At 28.9% G+C, this 25,269-nt stretch overlaps 3 protein-coding genes across 3 annotated transcripts; all 3 read left to right on the plus strand.

Annotated features, from left to right (window-relative positions):
• Positions 1 to 5,378: 5,378 nt before the first annotated feature.
• Positions 5,379 to 8,520, plus strand: LOC130671512 (splicing factor ESS-2 homolog). The gene is made up of 2 exons (XM_057475437.1): positions 5,379 to 6,825; positions 7,637 to 8,520. The coding sequence occupies exons 1-2, from the start codon at positions 5,666 to 5,668 to the stop codon at positions 7,929 to 7,931; spliced, it is 1,455 nt and encodes a 484-aa protein (XP_057331420.1). The 5' UTR covers positions 5,379 to 5,665; the 3' UTR covers positions 7,932 to 8,520.
• A 141-nt stretch (positions 8,521 to 8,661) lies between these two features.
• On the plus strand, positions 8,662 to 10,865 carry LOC130671511 (probable basic-leucine zipper transcription factor S). The gene is made up of 4 exons (XM_057475436.1): positions 8,662 to 9,081; positions 9,144 to 9,880; positions 9,965 to 10,274; positions 10,361 to 10,865. The coding sequence occupies exons 1-4, from the start codon at positions 8,723 to 8,725 to the stop codon at positions 10,695 to 10,697; spliced, it is 1,743 nt and encodes a 580-aa protein (XP_057331419.1). The 5' UTR covers positions 8,662 to 8,722; the 3' UTR covers positions 10,698 to 10,865.
• Positions 10,866 to 22,740: 11,875 nt separating this feature from the next.
• LOC130671800 (uncharacterized) lies at positions 22,741 to 24,656 on the plus strand. Its single transcript, XM_057475878.1, has 2 exons — positions 22,741 to 22,935; positions 23,008 to 24,656. The coding sequence occupies exons 1-2, from the start codon at positions 22,774 to 22,776 to the stop codon at positions 24,499 to 24,501; spliced, it is 1,656 nt and encodes a 551-aa protein (XP_057331861.1). The 5' UTR covers positions 22,741 to 22,773; the 3' UTR covers positions 24,502 to 24,656.
• The last annotated feature ends 613 nt before the right edge of the window (positions 24,657 to 25,269 follow it).

The following is a 25,269-nucleotide window of genomic DNA, read 5'->3' on the forward strand; positions in this document are numbered from 1 at the left end:
TTATAAATTCCCAAAAGTTACCAGAGTATATTTTGTGAAATAAGCCCAGCTGAGAAAAGTTTTTTTTTTTTCAAACGATAAAAAAAAAGGAGGCGGAAAAAATTTTTCGGAATAGGAGGAAAAATCAGCCCACTCCGCGCTAAGCGTTATTCTTTTCAGAATTGAACAAAGCTTTTTGTGAGAAAAAAAAAATAAAATAAAATAAAAAGTGTTTAAAAATTAAAAAATCGGTCTATCGGTTAATCCTTCGTCCAACCCCAAAACTTCCCGCTGTTTTCGAGCTCCTTGAGCTCGAAAAAATTATTGTGGATACATTTTCGAGCCGTTGTTTTCGAAAAAAACCTTTTCTTACCATTATTTCTCCAATGATATCGCTCAAACGAATTGACCGATTAAGACGGTTGTGGTGACAATCGACGCGTTTTCTTGAGTTCTAGAGTTGATCAGATTTTGAAATTGATTTATTGAGTCGTTTTTGAGAAATTTCAAGAAAACCAAAAAAATTTTTTTTTTTTAATTCTTTCGTTAACGGTTTCTCTTGAACGAATGAGCGGATTTTGATAGTTGAGGTGGCATTCGATGCAGCTTATGAAGTTTTAGAGCTGATTAGATTTTGGCATCAATTCACCGAGCACATTAAAAGTTATAAAAAAAAAAAACAATTTTTGAAAAATTTTTATTTTTGGAATATCTCCAAACGCACCCTACCGACCAAGCTCAATTTCTCACAGCTTTTAGATATTAACAAGCCTCATTGAATGACACCTTGACGATCAAAATCGGTTTATCCGTTCAAAAGTTACAGATATTTACATACGTACGTACATGCACACATACGTACCCTCGGACATCATCTTAAAATTAGTCAGAATAGCTTTCTAGAACCTCAAAACGTCAAGATCTGATAGCAATTCAATTTTCGAAAATCGGACCGAAACCAATAACTTTCCGAATTTTTGAAAGTTTTCAATTTTCTTAGCGGGAAGTCAAAAATAAAAATTGCGAGAAAAATTCGATTTTTCTCAAAAAAGTGGAAAATTTCATCGATTTTACTATCTACAATTTTTTTTTTTTTTTTTTTTTTTTTTCGGAAAATACAAAAGCTATATTTGAATAATAAAAAGCCTTTTTTTTTTTAATTCATGACTTTTTAGGGTTCAGCAAAAAAATTAAAAAATTTCCTGAAAAATGATTTTGATGAGGTAGAAAAGGAAGAAAAATTTTCAGACAAATCGAAAGGGGTCGGGTTCAAAAATGGTAGATTTGACATGAAATGCCCCATATATATAATTTTTATTTCAATAAATTCGCTAGCATAAAATAATAAATATGTTCATTACTTAGTGACACATTTGTAAAGAATCAATAGGATGTTGTGTGCATGTTAGGTCAGAATGTAAAACACTGCATTAGTATGTTGGAGTTGTGTACATGGCACGCATATATCCTATATCACCGCTAGAATCCATTTGTCTGTCAACATTGCAACCCAACGTGTTTCTGTATCATGCAGCATAGATCGCTTCAGTCTTAAAACTACTCGTTCTTCAACTACCATCAGTTCGGCTGAACTAAAATATCACCTTGAGTCTCAGCATTTAACTTTGCTGACGAGTTTTCTTCGTTTTTCTTTCTCATGACATTCACAAAACATTTAATAAATATTACTTTTCAATTTTTTTTTTTTTTTTTTTTTTTTCATACTTGCGCTATTCCACTGGTTCTACTATTTTTCATCTTTGTCGGTATTTATAATTTTTCATTTATACATAAAAAAAATTTCAATTCAAAAAGACGATAGTCAGTTTGGTAATTTATAAAAACTGTCGAATGAAAAATTAAAAAATTTGCAGGGCTTGCTTTCAGATGAACTGAAGAATTTTCGTTTTTCAAATTTGTGATTTATTAATTTTTTAACTTTCTATGCCAATAATTTAAAATTATAAAACACAGAAAAATGCTTCGTTACGACGCAATTTTTAATATGATCTTTTGAACAGATCTATAGTCACTTTTAAAAGTCTTTAAGAATTTATTTCTGACTTTTCCAAAGTGAAGCGTGAGTGTGTACTGAAATGTTTAAATCTGTTTAATAAACTATAATCTACACCAAATTAAAAAAAAAATTCTTTTGTTCAAATTATTTATAATCTTTTGATTTTTAACTCTTTAAAAAAATACTAAGATCTACAGAATTTTTATTTGAATTTCAATTTAATCGAAAGATAATGTCTCGCCTTGAACTCGTAAATAGCGTAAACTTTTATAAATACACTGAGAGAAAAGTGTATGGTATTATAGTGGTAACTATAAAGGAATGAGTATTTACTTATTTATTTTATATTATTTTTTCGATCATGCACAGTTGAAAATTTTGTGTTCTTGTGTATAAAAATTCAATGGTTAAATATTTTGTGTCAATTATTTGACACCATGAAGTGTAAATTTAATTAAAGTTGTTAAATTAACACAAAAAATTGAGTGGACCGTTTGGGGCATGTGATTTGTGTTAAATTCGATACAAAGTTTTCAACTGTGTGAAATCGAACTCTTGTGGCCGTCCAAAGAAATATTAAATTTCTTAACTTAGATTATAGAACATAATAATAATAAAAATAAAAAATAAGCTCCAACGCAAGTACATTTAAATTTGAATTTTCTAAATTAAAAAAATAATTGTACGCAGCACTAGGAAATTCCCCAAATGTTAGAAGACATGTAAGGCTTGAAGGTAGCATATTTCATATACGAATTTTGCAGATACAATAAATTATTTATCGTAGAATACTAGATGACTAGTAGGTAAATGTCAATAGCCCTGGGTCATTTCTTCCCTGTGAAACATAGGCTGTAGAAAAATTAAATCTTTTTTGAATAATTGAGCCTGATATATATATAAATCGCTTTATATAGTATAACAGTGTATAGTATTCTCAACTAATGTTTATAGCTCCTGGTACTATATATCTTAGTTCTAAAAACTAATGGAAAATAATGGTATATCTACAAAATATCACTAACGTTTCTTGTTTCATTATGCTTAACTATTGAACATGAGATCCTAGAATTTATACTTTAGCAATAATAATAACAATGCTTGTTTAATTTGTCTTAACCAGTAAAAGAAGTAAAAGTAACTATTTTAGTTTTTTTTAAGCTTACAAGGATCCCCTCCACCTAATCTTCGAAACTATATGAGCTCTAAAAATCTTACTGAATTCAGGGCTACGTGTTGTTGACTATATTTTTAATAAAAATTATATCGATCAATATAAGAAGTTTATATTTGTCCAAAAAAAAAAAAAAAAAATTAATATATCTATTTAGAATGAAAAAACGTCATTTCTAATCACTCAAAAAGTTAATAAATTCAAAATAATTCAGGCTGCTAATCATACTCATGAGAAATTATAAACACAGAATTTATGAATATTTTTTGAATTTGTGACAAGTGCTGGAAGTTTCATCACTTGATAGCACGGTAAATTGGCCATAATCTGTATAAAAAATATACTTAATATGCATGTGATTATAAAAATTACAAAATAGTTGATTATAGTTAATGCATGAGTAGTTTAAAAAGGAATAAATTCAATAATTATTACGGGACGCCTGTATTGCGAGTATCAATGCACATTTGACAGTTTTTTTTAAATTTTCAATTCCTAAATATTTATTTACTCCATTAGTCCAAACACAATAACACGATCATCGATGATAAGAGAATTAAATAATTTTATTTAATATTTTCTGAGACGGTTTTTTTTTTGTTAAAAATTTTCATTCCTTTTTGTAATTTTTATATTTAAGAAAATCGTTTATTTTTAAATTATCTTCATATAGATAGTATAAGTTATAAACAGTAAAATACCATTTTGATAAGTTGTAATGCGAATAAATATACCCTAGTAGCATTGACTTAAGCAAATTACTTGAGGAAAGTCCTTCAGCAAGTTTCTTACGGAAGATTTAAATAAGATGAATTTCATGTAACCAAAGACCTCATCAAGTCTTGTTTAAGATTCGTTTTAAAAATTAACAGAAATCTGTAGATACAGCCTGCAGAAATTATTAACCAACAAATGTACTATATAACAATGTTAGGTCAGAGTTGCTGCAGAATTGCTTAAGATATCAGGTTTCTTTATCTCGAGTCACTCCAAGCTCAAACACAGTACCTATAGCTAATCCGGTGGTCCTCATTTAAATTTAAAATGTTACAAATCGATAATATAATCAAATTATATTTAGATATCTTAAGCGATTCTGCAGCAAATTAAGGTATCTTACGGAAGTATCTTGTCAACTCAGACTTGTCCAAGACTGATGATACAGATTTGCTGAAGACTAAAGGTGCAGATTTACATAAGACTTTCTTGAGAATGCTACTAGGGTATAGTTGCAATTAAATTTGTAAATCTGAATTTTATATGATTACTTAATTGTATCAATTATTAATATACCCTATAAAAGCCTATGGAATTTTCAGTTTTCAGAGACGCCACGAAAATCAATTTCATTTTTCTCCAATCTCTCATATTATAATAAACCAGAACTGTATTTTCAGGGAAACACATATCCCAAAGATTACATTAAAATATTTATTACTTCTAAAGATGTAGAAAAAAGGTTAGTACATTATTTATTAATAAATAGTGTCAATAATGGTTAACCTGTCAATAATTTGATCTTTTGTTTTATGTACTCAAATCTAGCACACTTGGCTTTGCGACATCGATAAGATCGCAGTTTTAAGGCTGTTTTTTGCCCTATCGATAAGGCACCAAAATGTTGACAAAACAATCAGAAATTTGTCATTGAAAAAATATCTGCCCAAGCGGCACAAAAAAATATTGTTGAGTTTTTGTTGAATTTAAGTTAACAATTGGTTACATGATTACAAATTATCGCCTTAAATTTACCATAAAGTTAACATTTTTTTTTGTGCTCCTTGGGTTCTTATAAGGAGTTGACACAAGCGGCAACGAAAAGTAAATTACAAATAAGTCATCTGAACGACTTTTCAATTAAGATGACTTTTTAAGACGGGAAATAAAATAAAATTTTCTATGACTCCTAGGACCAACATCTATAAGTTTTATTTATATAAAAAAAATTTGACTTTGAGACGAAATACAATTTGTTTAGTCTTTTTTCAGACATCTTAACGTTGTCTCTGTGCTACTTGGGATATGGTGTAATATTTAAAATTAAAAACAATAACGCGCGTCTTTTCGATAACTTAGTTGATAAATATTTTTTATAGTCTAGTTATTTATAGATGGCGCCATCTCTTAATAGCTTAACAGTGTTTCATGAAAATAAGGTATTGAACCTTTTAAAGAAAATCCCAGAGAGCGCCACCTCCTTAATGATAAAAATTAACATGGCAATGACACCCTAAGTCGTAAACAGTCGTAAATAAAAACTTATAAAATAAACATAAATACGTTTTCTAAAAACAATTTGTTAAAAAAAAATTTTAATATTTTTTATTAAAAATAGTGGTCAATTTAATGATAAATCATTTTTTGTTTAATTATTTTTATTAAAATAATGTGGAGTATAAAAATAAGTACATGTGAGTAAATTAACCTCATTTATTTATTCAATAAATAAATTTAAACGTTTTATTATAAGAATAAATAAAATAAAAAAAATAAGAATGAGCTCACCGATGGATACACCAGGATCTCAAGCTCTTGAAGCAATAAAAAATATAAAGGACTTGTCAATATTTAAAAAACCAATTGGTCCTGCAAGACGTAGTAAAAAATTTCGACCAACAACTTTAGATGAAGACACTTACATTGAAAAGATGGGTGAAATAATAGAGAGAGATTTTTTTCCTCATTTAGAAAAATTAAAAGCTCAAAATGATTATTTACATGCTATAGAACAAAATGATGCCAAGAAAATGAGAGAGTTGTACACGAAATATAGTTCTGGACGACCAGTAACTGAAAGATTATCTAGTCCTGCAACATTTGAGACTCCTTTACGTGAAGATATAAATAATTTAACGAAAAATAATCGGGATTGTAACAATTCTTCAGTGACTGGAGAAAATACAATTGATGATGATAAAAAAAAACTAATGGGATTAGATTCATATTTAAGCTCTTATACAAGTGAAGATAATGCGAGCTTTGAAGAAATGATGGAAGAAGCAGATAAACGACAAAGAATAAAATATTCATGGCTTTATAAAATGGAGGAAAATTCAAAAGTTTTGAGTGTTTATGCAAATGATAATACTTTAGCAATTACTACTGATAAAACATCACGGCCATTAATGTTAGATACATGGAACTATAGAAATAAGAATTATATAATGTATATTCCTGATGGTGTTGAATTAACACCAGAAGAAAAAATAGAAATGGCTAAAAGAAAACAAGAAATAGTTCATTTAAATACAAGATTAAATACAAATCCATTTAACGAAAAACACAATAAAGAGACACTTAATGAACTGGCAAAATCACAGCTTAAAGTATATGATGGAAAAATAGGTGTTGATGGTAAAGAAGTTGTTAGAAATCCTACACCAAAAGTAAATGGTTTTAGCTTCGTTGCTACTCCAAGTCCTAGACCAGGTGAATGTGAAAGCCCTTTGATGACGTGGGGAGAAATTGAAGGTACGCCGTTTAGACTTGATGGGGGTGACACACCATTACTAAGATCTAATCAAGGTCCTTCATTTCGTATGGCTGAGCCACCTAAAAGAGAAAAATTGGCTTTGCAATTAGCAGAAAAAGCCGGTGAACGACATAGAGATAGGAAAAGTAAAGCATTAGAAGCTGCCAGAAAATCATTTGCAACGTAAGTTTTTTATTTATTTATATTTATTAATTTAAAGAGTATATACACCATAAAAAATCGGGAAGAGTTTCATCCGGTCCGGAGTTTCAAATCTTGAATAAATTTATATTTAATAGAAACAACTTATTTACGAAAAATATAATTATTATAGTAAATAATTGATTTCAGATATTGATAATAAAACAAAATACATTATATTATTAATTTATAAAATGTTTTAGTAACTCATTAAATTATAATATCATACAATCCATAGTAAAAACACGAAATTCTTTAATAGTTATTTTGTTATAATATAAAATGTTATTTTGTGGTATGATTGATGAAAGTCGTATGACAGTTTTTGACTCAGTGAAACTATATTAATTACGGAAAATAAAATGTATATTTCTTTAACTTCATAAGCGTGAGTGTTTTCATTATCAGCTGCTTACAATTATTAAAAATTATTTTGCGTGAATATATGTAAAAGGAGCTTGTAATTATTTCCGTATTTAATATGAATGTCTAAATATAAAGACCAAACCTCACTATGTATAAGTAGTAATTTACTCTACTAGTTTTTCTTACGATTTCATTACGCGGAGTTTTTTTATAATTAATATTTTCCGAAAATTTCTTTCGGAGTGAAATTCACTCTGAAGGAGAGTAAAAAATGAAAAATCATCCACTTCGCAAAAACTCCCCTTCGGAATAAATTTCACTTTGAAGGGAAGTGAATAAATAAAAAATCATCTACTCCACGTTCACTCCGCAAACTTTTTACAGTCTAAAAATAAACCAATAATGTAATTTTTATAAATTTTTTCAGGCCGTCACCAAGGTGTTTATCAGCAATTGATCGTCTCAACACAATGTCACCAGCAGCTAGAAGATTAGCCACACAAAAACTACGAATTGTTAGTACACCGAGTCCTCGGCGAACACCATTAAGATCACCATCAATTGGCGTAAAAACTCACAATTTATCCCATCGTGAAACATCAACCAGGGTCTCATCAAAGGAATTAGATTCAGATAGTAGCTTCAGATCGAAAGATACTATACTTACTGATAATCTACTCAATTTACCGCACAGACAAAGAGCTTCTGATTTTTTCAACTAATCACTTGCAAATACATTAAAGTTACAATATTTCACTCATAACTTTCGTTGTCTATCAATATTCTATCAATGTTATCAAGACATGTACAAGTTTAACAGTAAAAAAATATTTGTAAATAAATGTAATTAGTATATTTAATTTTTGAAATAGTCTTTAATTTCTTTTTTAATTAACAATTATTATAAAACTACAATCTTGTAATTTTTTTTTATCGGTACAAAATATTTTGAATAAAAACTCTTTAAATTTAAATGCGAAAAATCAGTTTTTTAAAAAGTAAATTAACGAGTATAAAATTTTTAGCAATTTATTATTTTTATTTATACTTACCACTAATGTCTGTAATGAGGAAGAGAATCAGGTAAAAAGAATTTTGTTAATAAATATATTTCTTAGCAACCAGTTGAATTTAAAATTTAAGATTCCGAAATAACCGGAACTTGAAAAACAATAAACGAATAAATAAATATTCGTTATTATAATAAACGTAAATGGAAATATAATAAACTCTTAAAGTTTATGATTACATATTTCGTAACTTTTAAATAAGAAGGTGAAAAAGAAATTAAAAACAAGTATCTTGTAAAAATTTATACGGAAGTTTATATTATTATTTCTCAATAAATATCAACAATTGATTTTATATAAAAACAAACATCATATTGTTGTTCTCATACTAATTATTGCAAAAGTACTGTAAGTCTTGAGTGATATAAATAGCCGGAGTAATTTTTTATTCACCACAATTGAGTTGACTTTTCATCTGTTAATATACAAGTAAAAAGCTAACGATGAAGCCTGTTGTTGTTTTACTTTTAACAATTTATGTAACAACCATTTCGGCACATGGCCATTCGGAACTTTGTGGATTCGGGCAAGGTGTTAATCCGTGTAGAGAATGTGATAGTGGCAATGCAGCTTTCTTAGCATCAGAACGTCGTCCTAAGCTACCTCGTACTTTTGTGGCTCCATCAGTTATCAATGAACTGGCTGCTTTAAAGAAAACAATAGCAAGTGTATCACGAAATTGCAATAAACCTGGGGGATGTGGCACTGGATCTGCGACTCGAACAACTCCTGAGCAAACTCAAAAAGGACCAAGTGTTGCCGAAATATTATCATTGGGTCCTAATGTTAAACTTGCACCAAAGTATAAAACTCTTTATTAAATTTTATTATACATTAAATATTTATTGCATTATTTTTTTTTAGATTTAATCCAATTGGTGATCTTTGCACTCACAAAGCCCAAAGTAGGAGTAATTTGTTAACTAAAGGAAGAAAGATGCTTGTTAAGCCAGCACGACCTGGAAGAGTTTTATGTAAGACTGATAAATTTGATTCATCTTCCGTTGGGGCAGTACCTACTGTATATAACTCCGAGAATCATGCAACGTATGAAATTCAACAAAATAATGATAAATTTACGAATTCATTCAATAATATTATGAACAAAATGAATTTCAATAGTAATTTAAATAGTCATGGATTTAAAGAAACGAGTAGCAATGGTATTTTCCGAGGTGATACCATGATAAATAACAATGTGATGAATAAAATTAGCTCAAATAATTTGATGTCAAGTGGTAGCAGTATTTCAAACAACAATATTTTCAGTAAATTAACAAATATTTTTAATGAGAAAAATGCAAATACTCCTGTAGCTAGTGGCAGTGATTTTTATACTACAAATATTTTAAATACAATGACAAAGTTTTTATCCAACGATCAGTCAACTCAACAACATTCCGCGAATCAAGAAAGTGTTGTCAAGAAAAATGATTTGACCGCAAAATTTTTAACCCCTGCAATGAATATACATAATACTAATAATTTAAATATGGAGATGCGTGATAGCCACTCTAAATCTTCGAAGTTTGTCAATATTTTAGATCCTTCGACCGGAAATCCTCACACCGTTTCACTAGACGAACTTTGTGATGGGAGAGGTAATAATTTATTATTTTATTTATTATCAATCTCTGTAATATAATTAAATTAACATAATTTACAATTAATTGTTTAATATGTAGATTTAACATACGAAGAGCAGGAAAAAGTTTATAAAGGTGTAGAACTACCAATAATACCGGCTGATGCACTTACATGGAAACTAACTTTAGAAAAAATTTTCAAACCTTTGATGACTGTAGACAATCGCGAAATTCAAAAAAAAGTAAACGAGGGACAATTAGGATTTGGTCCAAATCAACCACCAATCAATGATCTGAAAAAACCAAAGACTATCGAAATTCCTGAAGAAAAACTCCATATTGCTGAGCAGCCAACCGTTGAGTTTAAATCTCCTGCCATGCCAGAAAAAATACCGATACCCACCTACGTGTAACTGTTCATCATTTATTATTTATTTTACATTATTTTAATTATAGTTTTCATAAATTGTTATAAAATTTTCTTCTTCCTTTCAGTGAATTGGGTTATAAATCATATGAACCACCAAAGAACACTTTCATTATTGAAAAACAATCTCCGGCTCGAGTAGAAGAAATTACACGAACAGTAGTAGATGAAGTGCCATGTGGAAATATGGGACCAGCTCTTCCAGATTATCACCCTGGTGAAATAATTGCCGTCGAAAGAAATGATAACGAAGATAGTTGTCAACATAATCAAGGAAATTATCAAGTAAATCAACAAAGTTATAGTGAATCTTTCATTAATACTGAACATTCACGTGAAGATCAAGTTCGTGGAGGATATTTGGATTCAAATAACCAACATTCTTTGACCTGTTCCTGTATTTAAAATTATTTAAAGACTAAAAATAATCAATGGGAACTATTAAAAACATTTTAAAACCTGACATGTTGAAATACATAAAAATGTACTGATAATTCATTTATATTATTATTAAATGTGCATGCAATCGTGCATTGACTATACGTTTAAATAAAACGATGTTATTTTATCATATATTATTATTATTTATTTATTTATTTGGCCATAGAGTTAAGACTCCTTGCAGCCATCCAAAATACACAACATTACATAATGTATATGGGGCATTCCACGCTAAATCGACCACTTTTGACCCCGACCCCTCTAGATTTGCCTGAAAATTTTTTTTCCTTTTCTACCCTATTAAAATCATTTTACAGGAAATTAACAAATTTTTTTACTCAACCCAAAAAAAGTTATGGGTTTTTCAAAAATAAGGCTTTTACTTTTCCAAATAGCTATAACTTCTTCAAAAATTGACTAATTGGGACGTTTTTTTTTAACTTCCCGCTAAGAAAATTGCAAATTTTCAAAAAAGGGAAGTTATTGGTTTCGGTCCGATTTTCGAAAATCGAGTTTTCATCAGATGTCGACGTTTTGAGGTCCTAGGAAGCTATTCTGACTATTCCCGGGTGGACGTCCGTGTGTGTGTGTGTGTGTGTGTGAACTTTTTTTTGTCCGACGATATCTTTGGAACGGATGAACCGATTTGAACGTACTTGGTGGCGATCGAAAGAGCTCACCAAAACTTAGTCTTGATTAGATTTTGGGGTAAATCGGTCATGTAGTTTACAAGTTATACAAAGAATAAGAATTAAAATTTTTTTTTTATTTTAGTTTTTTATTGATTTCTCAGAAACGACTTATACGATCAACTTCAAAATCTAATCAGCTCGAGAACTCAATAAAATACGTCGATTGCCGCCTCAACCATCAAAATCGGTCAATTAATTCCTGAGATATCGTGGGAGAAAGAAATGCTAAAATCGGTTTTTTTTTAAACAATGGCACATTAAAGTATTTTCGAGCTCGAAGAGCTCGAAAATGTATCCACAACAATGTTTTCGAGCTCGAGGAGCTCGAAAACAGCGGGAAGTTTTGGGGCTGGCCCGCAGGGTCAACCGATAGACAGATTTTTTTCAAAATTTTTCTATTCAAATTTATTTTTCAAAAAAAAATACAAAAAAATTAAAAAATATTAAACTCTATAAAATTTTCGGCATTTTTGAGAGAAACCATAATTTTTTTAAAGTTCGCCATTTTTTATTTTATTTTTTATTTCCTAAAAAAAAAGTTCAATTTACTCTGCGATTTTTTCCGCCAATTCCAGAGTGGGCAGACTTTTTCTTCTATTTTTTTTTTTATCAATTGAAAAAAAAATTTTGCCCAGTTGGGCTTATTTTACAAAATATCACTCTGGAAATTTTTGAGGATTTATAGACGACTTCAGTGTTTGACAAATTGAAATGAAGAAATCAATTGAAAGTGGTAATCCTCACAAAAATTTGGATTTTTTTCAAAAAATTGAAAAAAAAATAGAAGATACATATAAATAATTTTACTGTAATTTTTTTCAAAAATTACACCTGCAATTAAAGAGAATGAAAAATAAAATTGCCATTTGGTTTATTTTTGACCATTTGGTTGATTTCGAAAGTCACAGACTTTCGAAAAATAAATCTAACACACATCGCTATTTCAAAAGCCTGTAACTTGGTCAAAAATACACCAAATGGAAATTTTATTTTTCATTCTCTTTAATTGCAGGTGTAATTTTTGAAAAAAATCACAGTAAAATTATTTATATGTATCTTCTATTTTTTTTTTCTATTTTTTGAAAAAAATCCAAATTTTTTTGGGGATTACCACTTCCAATTAATTTCTTCATTTCAATTTGTTAAACACTGAAGTCGTCTATAAATCCTCAAAAATTTCCAGAGTGATATTTTGTAAAATAAGCCCAACTGGGCAAAATTTTTTTTTTCAATTGATAAAAAAAAAAATAGAAGAAAAAGTCCGCCCACTCTGGAATTGGCGGGAAAAATCGCAGAGTAAATTGAACTTTTTTTTTAGGAAATAAAAAATAAAATAAAAAATGGCGAACTTTAAAAAAATTATGGTTTCTCTCGAAAAAGCCGAAAATTTTATAGAGTTTAATATTTTTTAATTTTTTTGTATTTTTTTCTGAAAAATACATTTGAAGAGAAAAATTTTGAAAAAAAAAACGTCCCAATTAGTCAATTTTTGAAGAAGTTATAGCTATTTGGAAAAATAAAAGCCTTATTTTTGAAAAACTCATAACTTTTTTTGGGTTGAGTAAAAAAATTTGTTAATTTCCTGTAAAATGATTTTAATAGGGTAGAAAAGGAAAAAAAATTTTCCGGCAAATCTAGTGGGGTCGGGGTCAAAAGTGGTCGATTTAGCGTGGAATGCCCCATATATAGTAGTTAAATAATAGATACAAAAAATAAGAAGATTAGTATAATTATTCCATTCATCATCTTAATTAGCTATCATTCGATTTAAGAAATAATCTATCGGTAACTCATTTCATATTCTAATTGCACTAATTAAGAACGATTTGTCGCATTTCGTGCTGTGGCAACTTGATAGCATCAGATGATCTCGACGGATATCATTTCTGCGAAAACGAGTTTCTAACGCACACAATCTTCCATAAATAGTGACTTTTGATTTAAATATAATATTTTGTAAACTAAACAACAAAGGAAAAATTCCCGCCTCAATTTTATTAAAGTTAGCCATCGTAGATTATTATAATATGCCGTAACATGCTTATATTTCGATATTTAAAAAATATAACGGACACAAGCAGTGATTTTTTTATAGAGCTTTAGTCATTGTTCACCAGTTATATCAGTGTATACCCTATCAAAAAAATCCACGTCGGAATCCAGCTTAGATTCCCATATAAATTCCTAAATGGTATTTTCGGATAAATTCCTATATAGTTTCCTATAGGAATGCAGCATAGGTTCTTATATAGATTCTTACGTGGTTTCCCATGAGAATTCACAGTATCATAAATCCTAACGGGAATCTAGTATGGGTTTCTATATGAATTCTAAAAATTATTTTCCATGAGAAATCAAAGCATGCAAAAATCCATATAGGGACCTAGTTTAGATTCCTATGTGGACATACAAGGGTTACCATGTATATTAAATTTTTTCATAGAAATCCAGATATCCAGGTTCCTCTACGGATTTATAACATGGGAATCCAGATATTCAAATTTCTATATGTATTTTTTGTCTGTGAGTATGTTGATCCCCATGGATTCTTGTGTAATTCTATAGTTTTTTATATACTCATATGGGAATTTCTAAGGATTCCCATATGAGCCTACATAAGTTTGTTTAATAGGACAGTCAAATATAAGAAATATCAGCGTAATAGTTAGTTTTTCTTTGTTTGTAAATTAAATACATCACCATAGAATTTTTTTTTTATTATTTCTTTGAGTATATTGTAAATAAATAAGTCCACAATCTATCAACATTTTTTTTAGATTAAAGAATAATATAAAAAAATAAACGATAAAGTAATATATCACGAAATGTAAATTATAGTTTTAGTTTGCTTACAAAAATATGTCAAAACACAAAAGAGTGCACTCTTTACCATGGTAATTTATTTAGATGATAGAGAGCAAGAGAGAACCAATATTGCTTGAAAAATTTCAAGCTGTCAGAATCCAAGGGAGTTGACTTGTTTTAAGGGTTCTGACGCATAACGGCGGTTTGATAAATTTATCGTTTACTTACTACTCTCTCTATCTTAGATTCTAAAGTATGCCTGTCAACGGCTCATAAAGTTTGGCGTTCAAGCAAGTAGTCTTTAGAAGCAAAAAACGATTAAAAATTTCATACCACATGGTGTTCCTTGATGATCTCTTAGGCTGTAGCCATCTATTATTAAAGACAAAATACTCTTTATATATTTTTTTATTTTTCCATTAATAAAACATTGAAAACTTGAATTTTAAGTATATAGACTTTAAGATTATTCAATTTAAATTAAGTAATAAAATATTGTGACGGTACAAATCGTTTATTTACAGTTATGAAATTATCAAGCTTCACAACATATAGTATAAATATAAACCATCATAATTCTCTTTGTTCGAATTATTCTCAATAAATAAACAGTTTGAAATTAAGCCATTGATTTCTTACTCAACTCATGATAGTCATAATAAATTAGAAAATTATATCTATAATGTACGGAAGTATACTTATTTTTTTTTTAATTTACAATGTCGTACATTCAGACCTTTAAATTTTCTTTGTTTTCTGTATCAAGCATTTTTATCATTTGTTAAATATTAAATGTATCGTGATACAGACGATTTCTGATACATGTTATCTCTAATCAGATCTGAAAAGTGACCTATAGCTCGATTGTATATTTACATATACTTATGAAAGAACAGATATAAAACGATTTGTATACATAATTATGAGTTTATTCTGAATCAAATATGATTGATATTTATATGTTTTTATAGATATACTTATGTTTGTAATTAAAGGAGATTAATTCCAAGAAGAAAAGGTTATATATGATCTTATATAAACTAGTTTAATAAAATAACAAATACACAGAGTAAAAAATATTGTGTATCTGTGTTAAATAAACAAATTTCGCTTTAAAATTTTAAATCGATCTACTATTAGATGAATGAAAGCAAAACTGACACTTTATAAATGTCAATTTAACTTAAAATTTTTATTATAAATTTAATAAATTTACCACTTACTAAAAGCTGGAATGTTTATCAAATTAAAATCAAAAGGATTTCGTTATAATTTTGAATTGTTTTATGTAATGTAAAAATTATTATTAAAATCTTGACTAATATAAATATAGTTTACTGTTTAGAAATAGTTCAATATTAAAATAATATTGTTATCACTTTTGATAGCCTCAAAACAATATATAGGGGAAGGGGGGGGCAAAAGGGGGTACCTAAGGAAATACTAAGTTTTAGAGGACTAAAATACGCTAAATCTTTTTGTTTTTAATGGCATTCAAGGTAAATAGACAAAATTTTTTGCTGCCGTTGCAAAATAAAATTTTTATTTTTGGCGGGCAAAAAGGGGTACCCTTAAAAAAAGTTGGAAAAAAAAAAATTTCTGAAAATTGATCAAATTTCATTAAATTAAATTTTTTATATGTAATATACATATAGAAAAATTACATTTCACATCATTGGTGGATGCGGAGGCAAAAAAAAAAATTTTTTGTGGGGCAGAGAGGCCTCTTTCCAAAAAATGAGAATTTTTTTTTTTTTTTTTTTTTTTTTTAATTGTTTTCATCATTAAGAATGTATTTCTTTTTCTTGACAACTATTTTTGGTTCTATAATACTCAAAAAAAATTTTTTTAGGTGTAATAAATCGTTTCCCCTCGATTAGCTTAATTACTAATTGTTATTTAATAAAAAAAAACAATTCTATATTTCGTATTTGTCATTATTTTGAACCCAAAAAACGTGTTTTTTGATTTTTTTAATTACAGATTATTCGGCACTACTTAAAAAATTTTATCAATTAAAAAATAAAATATTATTTTCGAATATTTTTAGTGGCCGAATTTGCCCCAGCTGTAGAAAATCAGCCGAAAAATGGATTAAGATATTTAATTTTTTTTAATTTGACGAGAAAAATATCAAAGAATCATGATTTCAGAATTTCCGGCTGGTCCATTTTGCCTTAGATGTCATGCGTAGGGCTAAAAATACGCAAATATATCGGATTTATAGTAATCAGACGAAAAAAAAAAATTTTTTTTTTTTCATAAAATTTTGGGGGTACCCCGTTTTGCCTACCCTACCCCCTTCCCCGTTCCCCTAAATTATATTTAATGAATATTCATAGTACAAAAATAAAATGTAAAAGTTAACATATTTTTTGTGTCTTAACCGACATTGAAAAAGTGTTAAGTTTACTTGCATTACCCGAATTTAGTGTTTAAATTTTTACACAAATTTAGTGTTTAAATTGAACACAAATATTGTGTGGAGTTTTTCTAACACACAGATTACGTTGATTTTAACACAATATTTTTTTGCTGTCCATAAACGACTTGGATATAATTGTTAAAATAAATAGAATAGGTTTCTAGGATTTGAAAATGTTGATATCTGTTGAAAACTAGATTTTCGAAAATAGATTTGAAATCAAAACTTTTCTTATATACATAAAAAATTTTCAATTTCCATTACGGAAACCCGAGTCAAAAAACAAATTCTAGTTGAATCCTCAAAAGCCTCAATTCCTTTGATGTTTTATTTGCCGCCCAGAAAGTAACTCTACTTTAGTACTCAAAATCCTCAATGAGAACTATGAGGTCTAAATGCGAATAATTTATCGATTTTAAATTACAAGTAAGATCTCAAAATCCTCAACGGATAAATAGTTATACTTCGGACTTTGAAAAATTTTAGATAGAAAAAGGGAGGAGAGAGAATACGTCGAATGAGACTTTTGAGGTTCAAATGCGGATAAAATTGTTCCTTTATGTTTTTAGTATTTTTAGGCTCTAATCCAGATTATGTTATTCCAGTTTAGTCCTCAAAGTGGTAAAATTGGTCGTAACTACTACTTTGAGGACTAAACTAGGATAACTTTCTATACTGTTGTTGATCTCAAAATTCTAAATCAATCCCCGATATTTAAGATATCCAAAGTTATTAATGAATATGCTGCGGAGGTGGATCTCTATGGGGTGACTATGGAAAGAATCAAAAGAGAGGCCAAAAGAGTTAATTTTAAACTGATATTTCTGATGACAATTAGTGATCATGTCGTTTACAATATTATTGTTGTTTCTGTTTTTTAATTATTTTTTGTATTCGTTTGTTTTACCGAATACAAATATTAATAATTATTCTTAGGATATTATAAAGAGCCCGATAAAAAAAGATTTTATACAATTGTATAAAATTATATACAAAAAATGGCCCGATCCAATTGTATACAGCTGTATAGAAATTGTATACAATTCTATACAAATTGTATACAAGTCTATATGATTACATACAATTTCATACAACTTATATACAATTCTATATAATTATATACAATTCTATATAATTGCAATATATAGAATTGTATATAATTATATAGAATTGTATACAATTTGTATAGAATTGTATACAATTTGTATAGAATTGTATACAATTTCTATACAATTGGATCGGGCCATTTTTTCTATCCAATTATATATAGTCTATATATAATTGTATAAAATCTTTTTTTATCGGGAGTATTAATTTAGCATAACACTTTACACTTATAATTTGATTTATATTGTAAAACTGCCGAAGGCGTAAATAATAATAAATAAATAATCCTCAAAAACCTCATTGAGAACTTTGAGACTCAAATCTGAATTTGATTTTTGACTGGAGAAGTCAAAAAAAGTTTGAACCGTGAAATCAAAAACTCGAGATTATATTTACCCTCGCGGTCTTGAAACCATAATAAATCCACGGTGGATCCACCGTGGTTTTGTGACATTTATCCACCGTGGTTCCACGGTGAAACCACCGTGGATCCACGGTGAAACTACCGTGGATCCAAGGTGAAATCACTATAAACCCACTATAAATCCACGGTGGATCCACGGTAAAACCACGGTGGATTCATAGTGGTTTTATGGTTTTTTTTGTCGTGTTTGCAGTACGTTTTCAACGTACTTTTATGGTATAGTTATACCGTTTAATACATAAGCACTAACTAAAAATAGATTTTACCAACTATCAAATAAAACAAATGAAAAATTCGAGAGTGAAACTACAATTGAATTACGATGTAAAGCTATAAGTCTTAAAAAATTAAATTTACTATAAACTAGATTTATCTTTGCTGGGTTGATAGTAAGTGACCGAAGACCGACTTTCACATGCCTTATCGCGAAAGCGCGTATGTATATTTTGGTCTCACCTCAAAATTTATTTTTTGTACTTTGACAAAAATAGTTCAAGAAAACATTAATGTCATAGTGTAATACAAGATACCCCTGTATTACTATCAAAAATGGATTATTATCTCTCTTCTAACATTCAGCGAGTAACGCATTCCATGATTGCTTCAAGATCAGAATTTATAACTTCTGAAATAAGTATCTTACCAGGGACACTACAAAAGGTGGGCGCGATCTAGTGGTGAGCACAGAACTACTTCCGCTGCTGCTGCCTAGCATCATAACTTTTTAAATCAATAATCATTAGGATTAAATATATATTCATTAATCTCGAACAAATATATATATATATATATATATATATATATATATATATATATATATATTTATTCTAAATGGATATATTTTTTTGTGTCTAAGTAATATTTATTAGAGTTGATATAATAATATATTGCTTTAATATTTGGGGTTGTTGGCACTGTAAAATAATTTATTTGTCTATTAAATAAATATTTTCTTAACTTAACCAAATGATTTTATTATCTTAGAGAGAGAATTATTAATGTCAACCAAATAGAGTCTATTAAATCATTTATTAAAAATTGAGAAAATAGATCATGTTAACGTAATAAAATTTAGTTGTCCCAAATCAATTTTAGTTTAATAGAATTTAACAAAACCAATTTAATTGCCGCAGAGGAATTTTTTTCGTGTATTAAAACTTCCTGTAGAAAATTTGTGCAGCTGTGAAAAGTGTTATTTGGAGTTTTTTATATTTATTAAAATGTAAAAAAAATATTCATGTTATTTTTTTTTAACTGTTGATTATTTATGATTTTTAAATTTAAAAAAATTATATTTTTTTTAAATACTATAGAAATATACAAAAACGGTCATGTGTGATTTTTTAAGAAAAAAAATTTTTTTATATTTTTTCTATAATTTATAAAGTTCTCATGTTTCGAACTTGCAGTTTTCTTCCGTGTTTCTCATTCTATTAATTATTATAACTTATAAACTATCGAAGTTACGACCATGACCCTTCAAGTCTTTATTGTTGATCATGAAACAATAAATAAATTAAGCTATAATTTTAAACTCTTGATCATTTATTTATTTAGTTTTAAGTGAATGTTTATAAAAAGATTTTGAGAAAATTTTTTTTAATGTTCCAGCTCAATTATTTATTGACTTTTATATGATTATTTATATAACAACATACAAATAAATTTAATGTCAATATAACTTTTAGTTATTAAGATACTAACTCTTCAAACACAAGAATATCTCTTTTTTCCGAATAATTTCTCTCATTGTTCAGAAAAAAATTGAGCTGAAGCATTGAAACAAAACTGAAATTGTTTATTGCTTAATGGAGAACAAAATTGACTTTGAGTACTTTAATCTTATCTTAAGAATTATCGAGGTTTTATTGTTTACTTTCATTTTTACAAATTTTGTTAATTAACAAATACATAATTAAAAAGAAAATTGGGATAAAAATTTTTTGAATTTCGAAAGACTTCGTCCACAGAATTTTTTGAGCAAATCAGCTAATTATTACATGCTTTGCAACATTTGATATCGTGTTTGAATAAAATTACTAGTTAGTTTTCAGGAATTGATCAATAAAATTACGTAAAAGTTATCACTCCAAAACAATGTTATAGATAATTTTATTCGTGAGGTTGTTGAAAATCAACGAGGTAACGTTAATTATTATTTACAGAAAGTTGGACAAAAAAAAAGTCTTATGATTGCTGCATCATATTTTAGGTTAATTAAGTCGATAAAAAAATTATGTAAAGTATCACTATTATTTATACATACTAGAGGGGTCCAAAGAAAAAACTGCTTTTAGACAAAAAAAAATTCCCTTTAAAGCACAGCTTTATATCTCAGTTCTTAATGAGATTCAATGAATTTCTATTTTTCCATTTGAATTACACGCGTACAAAAATTCATTTTACGTTTTCATCCGGTAAAACTACGGAAAAATTTTTTTACTTGAGTTAGATTTTTAGAAACGTCTTCATTTATCACTATTTCAACTGAAAAATTCATGTCAAGATCTCGCGTCAAACCACGGTAAAACCACGGAAAAACCACGGTGGATCCACGGCGGATCCACGGAAAAACCACGGTGAATCCACAATGGGTCTACTGTGGATCCACTGTGGATCCACCGTGGTTTTGTCGTGGATTCACTGTGGATCCACCGTGGTTTTGTCGTGGATTCACTGTGGATTCACCGTGGATACACTGAGGATCCACTGTGGATTAACTGTGGTGAAATGTCACGAAACCACGGTGGATCCACAGTGGTTCCACGGTGGGTCCACGATGTGGTGGTTTCACCGTGGATCCACGGTGGTTCCACGGTGGTTGCAGGACCGCGAGGGATATGTATAAATGGCTTAAAATATTTTAGGTTCTTCAATGTTTTGCAGTTACTTCAAATTTTATGAATTTTCTAATGTATTTCAATCAGTTTTTAATAAACTTTTCATTATTATTAATTACAGCTAAAATTAAATTTTGAGACTCCAGGTGAAATAACACACATGCTAGTCCCCATATTTTAAAAAATAAATGGTATCATTTTTTTACTCTTATACGCTACACTCATACACTCAATAAGAATTTGAAAACATTTGACTTCACAAATGATCAAAATTTTTGAAAAGACGAAATTTTTAGCACTTTGTTAAGATTTTAGAAAACGCTATAGACTTTCCCTTTGAGGTTTATAATTTTCATTGGTTAATTAAATTAAATAAAAAGTTGTTTAACGTTACTCTTCAAAGAAAAACGTCATATCTATTTTCTTGCTCTGACCTAAAGCTGGGCCGTACTCGACTAATTCTCGATTATTAATTATTATATAGTCAATTTTTCGGGTAAAAAATATTTAGCTAAGCAACAAGACTGGTAGTCGTGCATACAATCAATAACTTATCAGCTTCGGGTAACGAATACTAATACGAATTTCACGTAGTCCGATATTAAGTTGAAAGTTCCTAAACTGTATAATAGAATAAGAACCCAAAAAAAATTGGCCAACTCATATGTGTGCAACCTGAGTTCTGGCAAAAAAATCGTCAATTTTTCCCGAAAGTGGTGTGTCCATCTTGCTTTTCCGGGAAACCGGCTTCTCTGGATCATTTTCTGTCCCACTCGACTGCTGATTATTACGTCTTCCCACTTAGGGACTGGCTGTTAGCTACAGGTCACTTAGAGGGTGATATAATGAACGTTAAGGCTGGGCCGCACCTAATGAAATCTTGAATTTAAGAATTCTAATTATTTTTTAAATAATTACCATAACAGCAATTTTTTTAGCTTCCGACGAAAAGCAGAAGACCAACTTCCTCGGAAGATTTTCATCATCCAAGTCCTATAAATATTCAAAAAGTAATTAGAATTCTTAAATTCGAGATTTCGTTAGGTGCGGCCGAGCCTTTAAAACTATAAGCACTTTAATTCTATTGGCAACTATGTTATTGAATGCTTGAAAGTTCGTGAATAATTTGTACAAATTCTGCAACGTTGCAGATTGTAAAGCAATAGGTGAATTCTTTTTATATATAACTAGTTTTTCATTTTCTTATACTGCTGTTTCTATGTATGTTAAAATTGTGTATTCTCTCTCTTTTTCTCTCTATGCTGTATGGGCAAATTCTTTTTCTATAAGCATTATTAAATAAATAAATAAATTTTGTTTTTGAAGCAAATATATGCCAGAATGATATATATACCATACTGATCATTATTCTCATTGGAATTTTTTCCGGAGACTGTTGTATCTCATATTTATCAAAATAAACTTTTATTTGATACTGAGCTGACGAAATCATATTACAAATGTAACTTCAATACTTCCTTTATCCACGCTAACAGTATATACACACACGGAAGCGAATTCTAAAAGATAAAGAATTTACAAATTTTACTTTATATGTTATGAAAAAAACTAAATTGTTTACGAATGAACACAAATCTTAGCCCGGATAATTAAGATACAAGCAATTATGTTGACGGAATTTTTTTTTTTATGATTAGTGGATTTAGTGTTTTCAAACACTTCCTGTGTAGGGTTATATAAAAACGGGTAATTGAATGTCTCAGTACAGTCTCTAAAAGCATTCATCATGAATATTAATAAAAATTTATTAACGGTGGTTGCTCTATTGATATTATTTTGTCAGGCGTTTTCATATCCAGATGTACGGCAAAATCAAAACCATGAAGGTGTCGAAAATGCTGTAACACTACATCAAATTGAAGAGCAAACTGTTGATTCAAATTCACAGGTATAGAAATAAATTATATTATATAATTTTTCTATTATCAAATCAATATTCAAATATTTTTGTATTTTCCAGGACAATTTGAAACGGCCAACTCGTAAAGTTGAATGTCCGTTTAGTAAATCAAAAAGTTCAAGATCATCAAGCTCTCGAGTATCAGGCTGTCCATTTTCAAAACATTCATCTCCACAGAAAACCTACGCGATTGTAAATACTTGTGAAGAAAATGGTGGAACGTCAAACTTTGTTTCACAATTTAGTATCATTGTAGAAGAACTTTTCACGCGAATGAAAGATCTGATGGATATCATGCCATTAGCTCTAGACAATATAAAAAATCAAGCAATTTTAAGACCGGGATTAACTGAAGTCGTGGAAATAACTTCTGAAAGTTGTGCTAAAACTCAAAAGGATCTTTCTGGGTTTTTTGATTTCTTCGGTAATATCTTTCAATCACATAAATCCGAGTCCGAACGGTATGAATATCCAGATGTTGACGTCAGTGGTTGCTTGGAAACGATTAAGGAACATCTACTGAGTTTTCTTGGGTTTTTGAAGCCATGTATGAAACATTCTGAAGATGAGACGACCCAAAGATTATCAAAAATAGAAAAATATCTTGAACTTCTTGTACCATCTAAATTCAAATCTTTGTCAATGCCATGCATGTCATCACAGAAAACAATTAAGTATCCATCACTGTTTAAAAAACATACAAGTTCAACTATAAATAATTGTAATGATGACGTTTCATTAACTAATCAAATTCAGACGTTACGTGAATTATCTAATTTTATGAATCAATTTCCTGGAATTATAAATGACGTGATGACTGCAGTCAGAATGACAACACAAATGCAGGGGCAGACAAAAGAAGCTTATTCAAATTTTAAAATTCATCCATCTTTTCCAATGCCAGATTCTTCCTGTCAACAAAAAATCATACCTGTTCAACCTCAGTACTCAGCTTCTAATTTTGATTTTTCTAAAATATTCGAAATGATTTCTCAATCACCTTTGAGAAATACTCAAACGGCTAATGGAATGTCTACTCAAGTAACTTCTATTTTGCCTAAAACCGAGCATACTAAAAATTTCCAATTAACATCGGGAATTTCTCCTTCCTGTTCAGGACAAAGCATTATTGATCAAGTGTCTATGGGAATGTCTTCTAATGGAAGGAATCATAATTTAGAGAGTTATTTACTGACACCCAGCTTTAATACTCACTCTTCAAATACAAAAACTGAAAATACATACACGGCAAGTTTGTCGAATTTAGATTTGTTAAATGTCAAAGTTCGCCTGGAAAGATCCACTGTCAAGACCATTTTTAATGATCGTAATCCTCAAGCTGGTGATATAATAATTATCAATATTACTAATGATGTTTATCTTGTCGGAGTGCCTTCTGATGATTTTGGTCCTATAGTATTTAATTATCTTTATCGAGGTGTTTCCCATAAATCACCTTATAGTTATCACACAGTAATATGGAACCTATCCAGTCAAGATTTTGCTTGTAATCCACAAATATTAAATGAAATGGTATCTCATCAAATAGTATAAACAACTGTCATTATGATTAAATATAACGATTTATGTAATAATATTATTTATTTTCATTTACAAAGAGGATATGTCATTTCTATAATTATATATTTATTACTAATTATCTTACAATAAACAAAATTATCAGCAAACAAATTTTATTAATGAATTTTAATATGTTTTTACCATAATAATTTGTACAATTAAATAATACATCATTTTTTAGTTCTTATAAAATCCTTCCCTATATGATTTCAATAATATAAGTTACAAATAAAAAATATTACTGGTAAATCAATACGGCATGTCTAGTTTTCAAAAATTTAGAGCGATCATAAAGCACCCTCAGCTTTCGCGCTTGAGCAGAAACATGTGTTTCGTCCCTCGGGAAGAAACTAATAATGTTTCTGTCCGCGTATCGAAGGCATTCGCAATTTCAATTCTAGTACTTGCCATTTATTCAATAGTAATTTTAAACCCTTAGTTTTCTTTCCGTAAATGACAGTTCTGACTTTGTGATTAAGTTTAATAAAAATGAGTGAAAATAATAAATAGTATTTATAGTTATTGTTTATAATTATTAATTGCAAATCATAATTTACGCTAGGGCGTTTCAAAAAAAACAAAAAAATTTTTTTTTCTCGGAACCGGGCTCAAAAGTTTCGTTTAGATGCCAAAATAGGCCTCTGAAAATATGAGCCCTTAATATTAATATTAAACTTGTCCGCATCGCACTTTTCCCAATAATTTCCCATAAAAATAACACAGGAAAAAAATTTTTTTTTC

Source organism: Microplitis mediator, chromosome 7 (genome assembly GCF_029852145.1).
Source record: "Microplitis mediator isolate UGA2020A chromosome 7, iyMicMedi2.1, whole genome shotgun sequence".
In the NCBI taxonomy this organism is placed as follows: Eukaryota; Metazoa; Arthropoda; class Insecta; order Hymenoptera; family Braconidae; genus Microplitis; species Microplitis mediator.